At 40.4% G+C, this 11484-nt stretch overlaps 1 protein-coding gene across 2 annotated transcripts in view; it reads right to left on the reverse strand.

Annotated features, from left to right (window-relative positions):
- Positions 1–7653, reverse strand: part of entpd6 (ectonucleoside triphosphate diphosphohydrolase 6) — a 29512-nt gene extending 21859 nt beyond the window's left edge. The window contains exons 1-5 of one of the 2 annotated variants that reach the window (XM_088086926.1): positions 7479–7653; positions 4592–4859; positions 3169–3245; positions 2348–2491; positions 1617–1692 (exon numbers count right to left, since the gene is read on the reverse strand). In XM_088086926.1, coding sequence (XP_087943052.1) covers positions 1617–1692; positions 2348–2491; positions 3169–3245; positions 4592–4820 — 526 coding nt within the window. In that variant the 5' untranslated portion in view covers positions 4821–4859; positions 7479–7653. The remainder of the gene's footprint in view (positions 1–1616; positions 1693–2347; positions 2492–3168; positions 3246–4591; positions 4860–7478) is intronic. The other variant, XM_088086925.1, reaches the window with a different exon arrangement.
- Positions 7654–11484: the final 3831 nt, after the last annotated feature.

Below are 11484 nucleotides of genomic sequence, written 5' to 3' on the forward strand. Positions count from 1 at the left end.
GTCACAGCTGGATCCATACCATAATAATAAGACATTGAAGTATATTGCTGGTGGTAATATTTAGGAGTGTTTATGTTGTATTGGCTGGTACATAAAACAGAGGAAAGCTGCTGATATTGTTGTGGGTTTTATATCAAACTGGGAGAGCTGTGCTGGTTCTATAGAGAACAGTTTTACATTTGAGGAACATTAAAAAACGCACAAATATCATTTAATCACATTTAGATTATTATGTTTCAGAGCTAAAGAAATACACTATACTCAGACTACTGATCCCAGTTACTGTGACTTCAGTTACTGTGATTTCATCCTGTAGATCCTGCAGATCCTGCAGCTCCTGCAGCTCCTGCAGCCCCTGCAGATCCTGCAGCTCCTGCAGCTCCTGCAGATCCTGCAGCTCCTGCAGCCCCTGCAGATCCTGCAGATCCTGCAGATCCTGCAGCTCCTGCAGCCCCTGCAGATCCTGCAGATCCTGCAGATCCTGCAGATCCTGCAGCTCCTGCAGCTCCTGCAGCCCCTGCAGATCCTGCAGATCCTGCAGATCCTGCAGCTCCTGCAGCCCCTGCAGATCCTGCAGATCCTGCAGATGCAGCTTCCTGTGTGGCTGCATTGTATTTGAGAGGTACATCAGCCGCGCGTCTATTCGTGCGTCGGGTTTAATCTGCTGCGTTTGGGAAATCAGAGTCTGTGTAATCTAATAAAGTTATAAAGAGAGGAGGATTCAGACTGAGACCTGATAAGAGGTCAATGCTCTGCTGTTAAAGGACCGTTCTGCTGATTTTACACCCACCACATTAACCCTTTAATTATCAATTAATGAATTATAACAAAAGTAAATTGCAACTACTTCTGCAATTCTCATTTGGTGCCACAATTTAAAAAAAAAAAAAAAAACACCAAAAAATGCTGAGACATGCATCGCAAATGTTTAGAAAAGCTGCCATGAAGTCAGATATTTGAGAGCAGAACCATCAGCGGTTTTGAGAGCAAACAAACACAGACGCATGAAACGAGCTGTAGAGATCCAGCTGATAAGCCACTAATCCTTTAACTCCTGGACCGTCATCAGTTTTCTTCTGCTGCACTCAGACACTTTTTACGAGCATTAAACCCTCAGAAACCTGAACAAAGAATTATTGGTTTCCTTCAACCAAAACTTGGGAAAAAGTTTTGGCATAAGGTGTTTGGCGAACTGCAGGAAATTCGGAGGAGATGACAAGAAAATGACCTGAAATATGTTGTTTGTTTGTTTGTTTGTTTGAAAGGATTTTTAGGATGCAGTTTAACGTAACCGTTTGTTTACGTGTGGATTAACGGACACTGCCCCTTTTTAAAATAAATAATTACATTTTAAAACTAAATGAAGGAGAGATTAACTTTACAAGAGTGTATTAAAAAAAGAATCTGGGAAATCTTCAGAAAATTCAACATTAAAAGTCATGTCATGGTAATACGTTTGCATATTAGCAAGTTTTTAAGTCATTTCTTTTTTTACTGTTTTTTGTGCTAATTTTCAGGTTTTTTGGTTTGTTGTTTTTTTGACAGATTTTGTGCTACGTCTGAGTCATTTCTTAAAAAAGTTAAAACAGAAATGTCATGTTTAAAGGGTTAAATACCTTCGTCGGTGCCGTCCATGATGGACACGCTGTCGTCTCTGGACAGGAAGGGAGAGTCCACAAACAGCGCCCTCACCTGGACACACAGAGAACAGCAGGTGTTTGAGACAAACTGTCCCTCAGATGTCTTCCAGAGACACCTGCGGGTCAAAGTGTCAAACTCGTCCTCATGTCTGTGACTCGTCACTCTCAGCGGAGAATCTGCTTATAATAATAACAGTCGTTATTACTGTTGTGGTCATGATCAGTTTCCACAGTGTCTCCTGTAAATGTTTTCTTTTTTTAATATAATAACGTTTTAATTCTCTCTGTGTGTGTGTGTGTGTGTGTGTGTGTGTGTGTGTGTGTGTGTGTAATCAGCTCTGGTTCAGGGGCAAAATTTCAGATTAAATCACGACTCATGCGGCTCTCTGCTGTGGTCCAGTAGCTGTGTGGACATCGTCGTCATGGCGATGACTAACATTACATAAATGGTGACATAATGATAATAATAATAATATTCGTGATGGTAATTACATATAAAAGTGTTTTTACTCTTGAGAACCTTCGAAAGAGTCCTGAAACACAAGAGTCAGCGTGCTGTCATGATGTCACTTCCTGTCCCATGGTCTGGAGGACAGGCTTTCTTTTAAAGGAGACTGCGGGACGCCATCACAGCGAACGCGCCTCTGCAGCCCGGCTGTGGTGAGACGCTGGGTCATGTGATGCGGCGGAGGTCGTTCATGTCTCACCGTGTCCAGCAGGTGTTCGGCCTTCTCTCCCGGCAACAGACGGAGGCCGGCGGTCGCCTTCAGGACCACCGGGGTGACGTCCCAGACCGAGGGGGGGACGCTGGACTTCGCCACCTCCAGGAGCTCCAGGATCCCTGCTGCACACTGGACACACAGGAGACAGACAGGGGACACACACAGGAGACAAGCAGGGGAAAAACAGGGGACAAACAGGAGACACACACACAGATAAGAAATGGAAACACACACACAAAAATCTAAGTAAAATAAATGAATAAATTAAAAACCAATAAATAATGAATTCATAAAAATAAAAATAAATAAAGATAAAACTTAAACTTAAGTCAGTAAAAAATAGTTCAGTAAAACTAAAAATAAATAACTAACAAGTAAAACTATAAATATGAATAAAAAATGAATATACAATTAAATCAATAAAGATAAAAATGAAATAAAGAGGAGACATGGGAACGGAAGAAAAAATATCGAAAATAAATCAAAATTAATCAAAAATACAAAATTAATTCATACATAAATAAGACTATAAATAAATATAGATTAAGATGAAATAAAATAGAGATGTAATAATGATATAAAATAAACAAATAACAAATAAATACAAATACAAAAATGTACAAAAAAAGAAAAGAAGCTGTAAAGGATAAGAGAGAAGATTAACAGTGCCCTGCTTCTTCAGGCAGCAGAGGGTGAAGGGTTAATGTTGTGAAACACCGTAGTTTTAGGTGAGCTCATTTAAGGGTTAAATTGTCCACAGATTAATAACATCACATTGTCTTTATAAAGACATCAGCAGGGCTGACCTTCTGCGGCTCATCGGCGTACGCAGACAGTCCCGGTTTGATGGCTCTGAACGTCTCCTGGGACAGTTTGGGAGCTCCTGCAGGGACAACACACGGGAGACACACGGGAGACACACGAGAGACACACGAGCATGTGTGGCGCGTCAGTGTTGGCGCGAGGAGGCGCTGAGGAGCAGCTTTAATTGCCGCGCGCGGCCCGGGGCCGAGCCGGCGTTAAGCTCTTAATGACGGTCCGAGTCTGTGTAACTAACAGGTTAAAAAGCGCCAACAAAGGAGCCAAAAGTGCACTCAGCCTGATTCAGCTTAGCGGGGAAATGCGATAACGAAGGCATTTGGCCGAGCTCGGCGGGAAACTTTCTCTGAGCCCAATAAAGCGGAACCCTCTCGGGGGCTCGGATGAGTCTGTGTCCGGCTCAGAGCTCACAGCTCCTGCCGTCTGCCGCCGCTCACAGCCGCTAATTAACGCGCGGCTTTTAATTACACTGCGAGCCGCTCCGGTTATAAACCTTTCTCCTCAGTCACAGGAGCAGCCTCCGCCGAAACACCGGCCCCCCGCGGCTCATCCGCGGCTCATCCGCGGCTAACCGGCAGGCACAAGTGCGCCTCAAAACATGAGAATTTAGTGGAAAAGTTCTGTGAAAATCAGTTATTTAACATATTCTGGACTCATTACATGAACTGAAATGTTTCAAGCATTTTTCTGTTTTAATGAGATAATTTTGGCCTCCAGCTAGAAAAATGTTTAAAAAAAGGAGTTTTTGTGAATTAAATTATGAAGAAAAATGAACTTTTTCACAATATTCAAAATTCTTGAGATGCGCATATTTGAACATATAGATATGCATGTATTTGACTGGAGTTTGGGCTGGAATCATGTTAGCTTTTTAGGCATTAAAACAGGAATTAATTCAGGACTTGCAGAAAAAGCATTAATATTCCTTGTCTGTGTCTGCCTTAATTCGGCAGATTTTTGAATCCAGAGTTTGGTGTGAAATCACATTAGCTAATTAATTAATAAGAGCATATCAGCATTAAAAATGAATAAATTGAGGAATTACAGAAAATATCCCTCACGGGTGTTGCCTGATATTGGCAGATATCTGAATGAAGTCTGGTGTGGACACATGTCAACTTCTACAGCAACACAATTAAAACGTGCTTTCATTTACTTTGTCAGTCTTTGCAAACAAGCAGACTCATATTAAATTGATGCATAATTGAATGGAGTTTGGTGTGGAATCATGAACAATCATAATTGTTAATAAAAATAAAAATCTATTTTTTTAAAGGACATAATTAAGAAATCAAAAAAATAGCACCAATATTCCTCATCAGTGTTTGTCAGGTATTAAATTGTCAGATTTCTGAATGGAGTTTGGTGTGGAATCACATTAGTGGCTCTGTCATGGACTTCCTCTCTTACCATTGTTCTCCATCTGGAACTTGAAGATGTGGATTCTGGTCCCAGTGCTCCCGGCATCGAACATGATCCCGTACTGGAAGCTCGGTCCAGCAGCAGAGGTGGGCCGGAGGTGGGGAGGTAGTCTGAAGGCTTCGGTGTTCGTGGCGGCGTAGTGACGCTTCACGAACATCAGGTAGGCGAGCAGGCAGCCCACAAAGAGGAAGACTGCGGCCAGCTTTGGTCTCTTCATCACGACTCATTCTGTGTGGAGCTGCGGCAGCTGCATCCTCTGCAGAGACACAGAAAACACTTAAATCTAAAGGGACGAGTCACAGGAGTCATAGAAAACACTTAATCTAAAGGGATGAGTCACGGGAGTCACAGAAAACACTTAAATCTAAAGGGACGAGTCACGGGAGTCACAGAAAACACTTAAATCTAAAGGGACAAGTCACGGGAGTCACAGAAAACACTTAAATCTAAAGGGACGAGTCACGGGAGTCACAGAAAACACTTAAATCTAAAGGGACGAGTCACAGAAAACACTTAAATCTAAAGGGACAAGTCACAGGAGTCACAGGAGTCACAGAAAACACTTAAATCTAAAGGGACGAGTCATGGGAGTCACAGAAAACACTTAAATCTAAAGGGACGAGTCACAGAAAACACTTAAATCTAAAGGGACGAGTCACAGGAGTCACAGAAAACACTTACATCTAAAGGGACGAGTCACGGGAGTCACAGAAAACACTTAAATCTAAAGGGACGAGTCACAGGAGTCACAGAAAACACTTAAATCTAAAGGGATGAGTCACAGAAAACACTTAAATCTAAAGGGACGAGTCATGGGAGTCACAGAAAACACTTAAATCTAAAGGGACAAGTCACAGGAGTCACAGGAGTCACAGAAAACACTTAAATCTAAAGGGACGAGTCATGGGAGTCACAGAAAACACTTAAATCTAAAGGGACGAGTCACAGAAAACACTTAAATCTAAAGGGACGAGTCACAGGAGTCACAGAAAACACTTACATCTAAAGGGACGAGTCACGGGAGTCACAGAAAACACTTAAATCTAAAGGGACGAGTCACAGGAGTCACAGAAAACAAGTAAAACTAAAGGGATGAGTCACAGAAAACACTTAAATCTAAAGGGACGAGTCATGGGAGTCACAGAAAACACTTAAATCTAAAGGGACGAGTCACAGGAGTCACAGAAAACACTTAAATCTAAAGGGACGAGTCACGGGAGTCACAGAAAACACTTAAATCTAAAGGGACGAGTCACAGAAAACACTTAAATCTAAAGGGATAAGTCACAGGAGTCACAGGAGTCACAGAAAACACTTAAATCTAAAGGGACGAGTCATGGGAGTCACAGAAAACACTTAAATCTAAAGGGACGAGTCACAGAAAACACTTAAATCTAAAGGGACGAGTCACAGGAGTCACAGAAAACACTTAAATCTAAAGGGACGAGTCATGGGAGTCACAGAAAACACTTAAATCTAAAGGGACGAGTCACAGAAAACACTTAAATCTAAAGGGACGAGCCACGGGAGTCACAGAAAACACTTAAATCTAAAGGGACGAGTCACAGAAAACACTTAAATCTAAAGGGACGAGCCACGGGAGTCACAGAAAACACTTAAATCTAAAGGGACGAGTCATGGGAGTCACAGAAAACACTTAAATCTAAAGGGACGAGTCACAGGAGTCACAGAAAACACTTAAATCTAAAGGGACAAGTCATGGGAGTCACAGAAAACACTTAAATCTAAAGGGACGAGTCACAGGAGTCACAGAAAACACTTAAATCTAAAGGGACGAGTCACAGGAGTCACAGAAAACACTTAATCTAAAGGGATGAGTCACGGGAGTCACAGAAAACACTTAAATCTAAAGGGACGAGTCACAGAAAACACTTAAATCTAAAGGGACGAGTCATGGGAGTCACAGAAAACACTGAAATCTAAAGGGACGAGTCACAGGAGTCACAGAAAACACTTAATCTAAAGGGATGAGTCACGGGAGTCACAGAAAACACTTAAATCTAAAGGGACGAGTCACAGAAAACACTTAAATCTAAAGGGACGAGTCATGGGAGTCACTGAAAACACTGAAATCTAAAGGGACGAGTCACGGGAGTCACAGAAAACACTTAAATCTAAAGGGACGAGTCACAGAAAACACTTAAATCTAAAGGACAAGTCACAGAAAACACTTAAACTAAAGGGAAGAGTCATAGAAAACACTTAATATAAATAAGAATCATATGAATTTCATGCTATTTTTGAGCAATTTCTTGCCAAGTTGCTTGTTACGTCAGTTACAGAATTTTTTTTGAACGCTCAGGTTTTAAAGGGATAAAGAAATAAAGCCAATTTGCTCTGGATTTAAATTGTAAAGAAAAGTGAAATAAAATGAAAAGTCAGCTGGACATTAAATCGATAGGTATCTGAACGGAGTTTGGTTTGGAGACGCACTGTTTGGAATAGTGATTAGCTGCTAAAATAGGTCCAAGCCTTTAAAATCGTGACTTGAATGAGTGTCGTTCAGGTGGAAACAGCTGCATCTGTGGCTCCTGCAGCCTGTGGGAGGAATTTAAGGAAAGAGGGAGACGTTCCTCCTCCTGTCGGTCTGTGGGAGCTGCTGTTAAATCGCCAGATATTTGAATGGACTTTGGTTTGGGACCATAGTGAGTTTCAGTGTTTCGGCTGCTGTTTGGGGACATTTTCAGACGGACTCGCAGCACTTTGGACACCCGTCTGTAGTTCTGCAGCAGATTTCCAGATGCTAACGGTGAGTTCGCTGTTAGCTGAGCGCAGACGCGCACAGTTAGCATGTTAGCAGCGTGCTAACAGCAGCTTCCGGTTCAGAACAAACCGTAAAAATGTGTTTACATACCGAAGCGAACCGTCACGAGCTGCTCCGTTAAATCGGAACTTCCTTCGCTTTAAGTTTTCATCGCGTTTCTGCGTCAAACTTCAGACCGTAAACTGACCGAAAGCTGCTGCGGACTACAACACGGCGCCGACTGATGACGTCACACTGACCGGAGGTGGTAACGTGGCCGAAAACACGACAGCGCGAGGACTGTTTTTTATATTATTATTATTATTATTATTATTATTATTATTATTTATTTTATTTTTTTTATTAGAACATTTAAATGATTATTTAATCAAAGATATCATTAACGTTATTGTTGATGAGTGTTATTGTACTACAGAAATTACAAATAAAAATAACAGAAAATAAATAAATATTTGTTTGTTTGTGTTTTAGTTGTTTTTTGTTACACCATGTTTCAAGTTTGGCAACAAAATGACAAAGTTGAATATATACTTTAAAAATCATTTTCTTCTGTCTTAATGAAGACTGTGATGTGGGTTTTTTTCACAGATCACATTTTCAAAAATCACGCTTGTGATGTTCGTTCATGTGTCACGGTGAAATAAAAAATGATACACTTAAAAATTGTAACTTTTTATCCATTTACATAATTATAATAATGATAATAAAATAATAATAACTATTATATACCACTACTAATAACAACTATAGGCTAATCATAATAATGAATACTGTGTTTTTGTAGTACTTTTTCTTTCAAACGTAGTGCTTCACTGAACATGAAATCAAACCATCGAAGGGAGGACATATACTTTTAATTTTATGTGTATATTATCTAAAGATTCACCGCGACCTGAAACTCCATAAAACACCTCGATACATAAATGAACGAACGAGCAAATGTGTCTGTAAATCATTTACTCTGATGACTGTCGGTCTGTGGTCTGAGACATTTAGGACATGACTCTCAGCTGTCTGTGATGGTGGCTCAGAGGGTCGTCCTCTCACCAAAAGGTTTGTGGTTCGATTCCCGGCTCCTCCAGACAGCCTGCGGGGGGCGCCGTCACACCTGCAGCCTGCGTGTGTGTACAAATACTGCAGATCCTGCAGGTAAAAGTAAAAAAGTATCAGAATAAAATGCACTTACAGTACTGTCAGTAAAAGTACTCATCAGTAATCTATGTGATGTTACTGATGCATGACAGAGACAGCTGAGAAGAGGACAGGAGGACTGAAGACAAACTGTCCTGCTGTGAATGCAGACAGCAACAAGACATCTCTAAAAATGTCTCTCAGTTAAATTTTTAAAAAAGATTTTAAAGAAAACATGTCTTTATAGCAGGAAGAGGACACGTCCTCCGTGACAATGTGGACAGTGTTTTCTGTGTGGACAGACAGAGGACACTCTGAGAGGACACTCTGTCTGTCCACATGGTGCAGAGGACACTCTGTCTGTCCACACAGACAGTGTGTCCTCTCTCTGCGTGGACAGTGTCCCAGCTGCTGCAGATGTCAGCTGATGACTCAGGGGACGCAGCCTAATAAGGCTCAGAAATAAGGCGTCTCTCCGTCCAGATGTCCCCGTGGCGTCCTCTAATCCACGTCTTACAAGATGAAAGCTGAATCTTCCATCAATTATGATCCAAACATACTGAATTTATCCCCGAAAATCCTCAAATTATTCCTAATAATCCTCCTGATGGATCACATGACCCACATAGAGCAGAGACATTGGTCACATGACCTCCTGCTCCTCCTGCTCCTCCTCGTTCTCCTGCTCCTCCTCGTCCTCGTCCTCCTGCTCCTCCTGCTCCTCCTCGTCCTCCTCGTCCTCCTGCTCCTCCTGCTCCTCCTGTCCTCCTCGTCCTCCTGCTCCTCCTCGTCCTCCTGCTCCTCCTGCTCCTCCTCGTCATCCTGCTCCTCTTGCTCCTCCTCGTCCTCCTGTCCTCCTCGTCCTCCTGCTCCTCCTGCTCCTCCTCGTCCTCCTGTCCTCCTCGTCCTCCTGCTCCTCCTGCTCCTCCTCGTCCTCCGGTCCTCCTCCAGTGTCTCACTGGTTTGTGTTCCAGTTTCACGTCATCACTCGCAGCGCTCTGTGCCCAAAATCAGACTGTGAGAATATTTGACATTAATATGATTTAATTGTTTCATTAAGTGTAATTTTAAAACATGGGTCCTGATGATAAATATCAAATAAACATTGATTTTTAGAAATTTAACCCTTTAAATGACAGGTTTTTCTCATGATGCTGCTGTGTTTTAGATTTTTAAAAAAATATTATTTTCAATACATTACATGCAAAGTAGATTATTTTGTTTTTGCTGCTGACAGTCTGGGACATTTATGGTTACAATACACACACACGCACTCACGCACACACACATGCATGCACACGCACGCACACACATATTTTCTTTTTTTTTTTTTAGTTCTTTTTTAATTTCCTTGTAACTTTTTGCTCTTTGTATTTTGTAAATTTTGTGGTGATTTTTTCTTGAACTGCTTGTGGTCTTCTTCACGTTTCAAAGGGTTACATTTGTAAAAGAAGAAATTAAATACATTTTTTTCTGTTTATGAACAAATACAGCAGAAAAATGTAGTAAATCAAACTGTAGCAGCCCGTTTAACCCGTGAGGGGATTTTAATTTCACTGAAAGTCTGTGAATCTGCGGTTTGTCTCTGCGGGGCATACAAATAAAGTTTGTATGAATAAAACACACACTCTTTTTGCATCTTTTCCAGCAGTATTGAATTATGTAAATTATTTATTTAATGTTTGAATGAATTTGATTTTTACTTTGACAATAAACTTTGCTTTAAGGTGCGTATTTTTCTTAAATCGGGTGAGCTGTTGGAAAACACACACATTTCCACTCCGTGTTTCATGTGTGTGTTTTTCTTTGTGTGTCGATTAACAACTTAGTTGGATTATTATTGTGTCTAAATGTCATTTGTATGTAAATCTGCAGCCGATTAGGATCCACTCAGCTTTTGTTTGAGCGCCATCACTGTGATGAAATAAAAGGCAGCAAAAGATTACAGAACCATTAACTGATAATAACACAGCTCCGATTATTACCGCAGGCTTATAGATATATGGAGCACACAGAGGAGGAGCAGCAGGAGGAGGAGGAGGAGGAGACAAATCTTTTTATTTTAACTGCTCTACATTTATCTCACAGCTTCAGTTCCTTTACAGATTCAGATTATTGATGCAAAATATGATCAGTAATAAATCATGACGTATTATTATTATTATCATAAACAGGTAGATTTTTTTTAAAAAACACAGAGAGAGGCAATGAGCAAATTCACGACACATGGCCAAAAAATGGCCAAAACACTGAAGAAAAGTGACAATAAAATTACCTGAATATGTGCAAATTTTCTTTTTGTCTTTTTTTTAAGACCTAAAAAGTGCTGATTTTTTTTTTAAATCTATATTTTATATACATTTTTTATAACATGATTTTAAACATAAAATAATAAAAATAATACTAGGATATTTTCCCTTTTTCGATAATTTTCTAATATTCCTCCTCTCCTTTTAAGTATTTTTCTTGTCACATTTTCATGATTTCTACTGATCAATATTTAATGTTGCGCATGTTTTTCTTTGCATTGAGAGCGTTTTGGTTTTTTGTAAAAGATCTGATTTTTCTGAATGACAATAAACAAAAAGCATTGGATTATTTGAATCACTAATAATGTAATAATGTTAATCCTCAGTTATGAGTCATAATTTATTAACCTGCTGAATCTGAAATCAACCATCATTTGCGAATAAAAGGGAATATTTAAGGTCGTGCCGTGTTTGTCAGATGATGAAATCTTCTCCTCCTGCTGAGTAATTGGGGTCATGATGACATTTTATAAAACCATCAGAGCTTCTAAAAAACCAATAACGCAGAGTGAACGCCTCCAATCCACCCGCCGCTCTATTTTTGGAGGAAAAACACAAACAAGGACAGAAAGGAAAAGAAACCATGATTAATGTTATTGGATTATTTACATTGCCCTCAACATGATTGAGCCGCAGAAATGAAATTAAAATGTGTG

The sequence above is a fragment of the Plectropomus leopardus genome, chromosome 13 (genome assembly GCF_026936395.1).
Source record: "Plectropomus leopardus strain MGB_pleo_1.0 chromosome 13, ASM2693639v1, whole genome shotgun sequence".
NCBI classification, from domain to species: Eukaryota; Metazoa; Chordata; class Actinopteri; order Perciformes; family Serranidae; genus Plectropomus; species Plectropomus leopardus.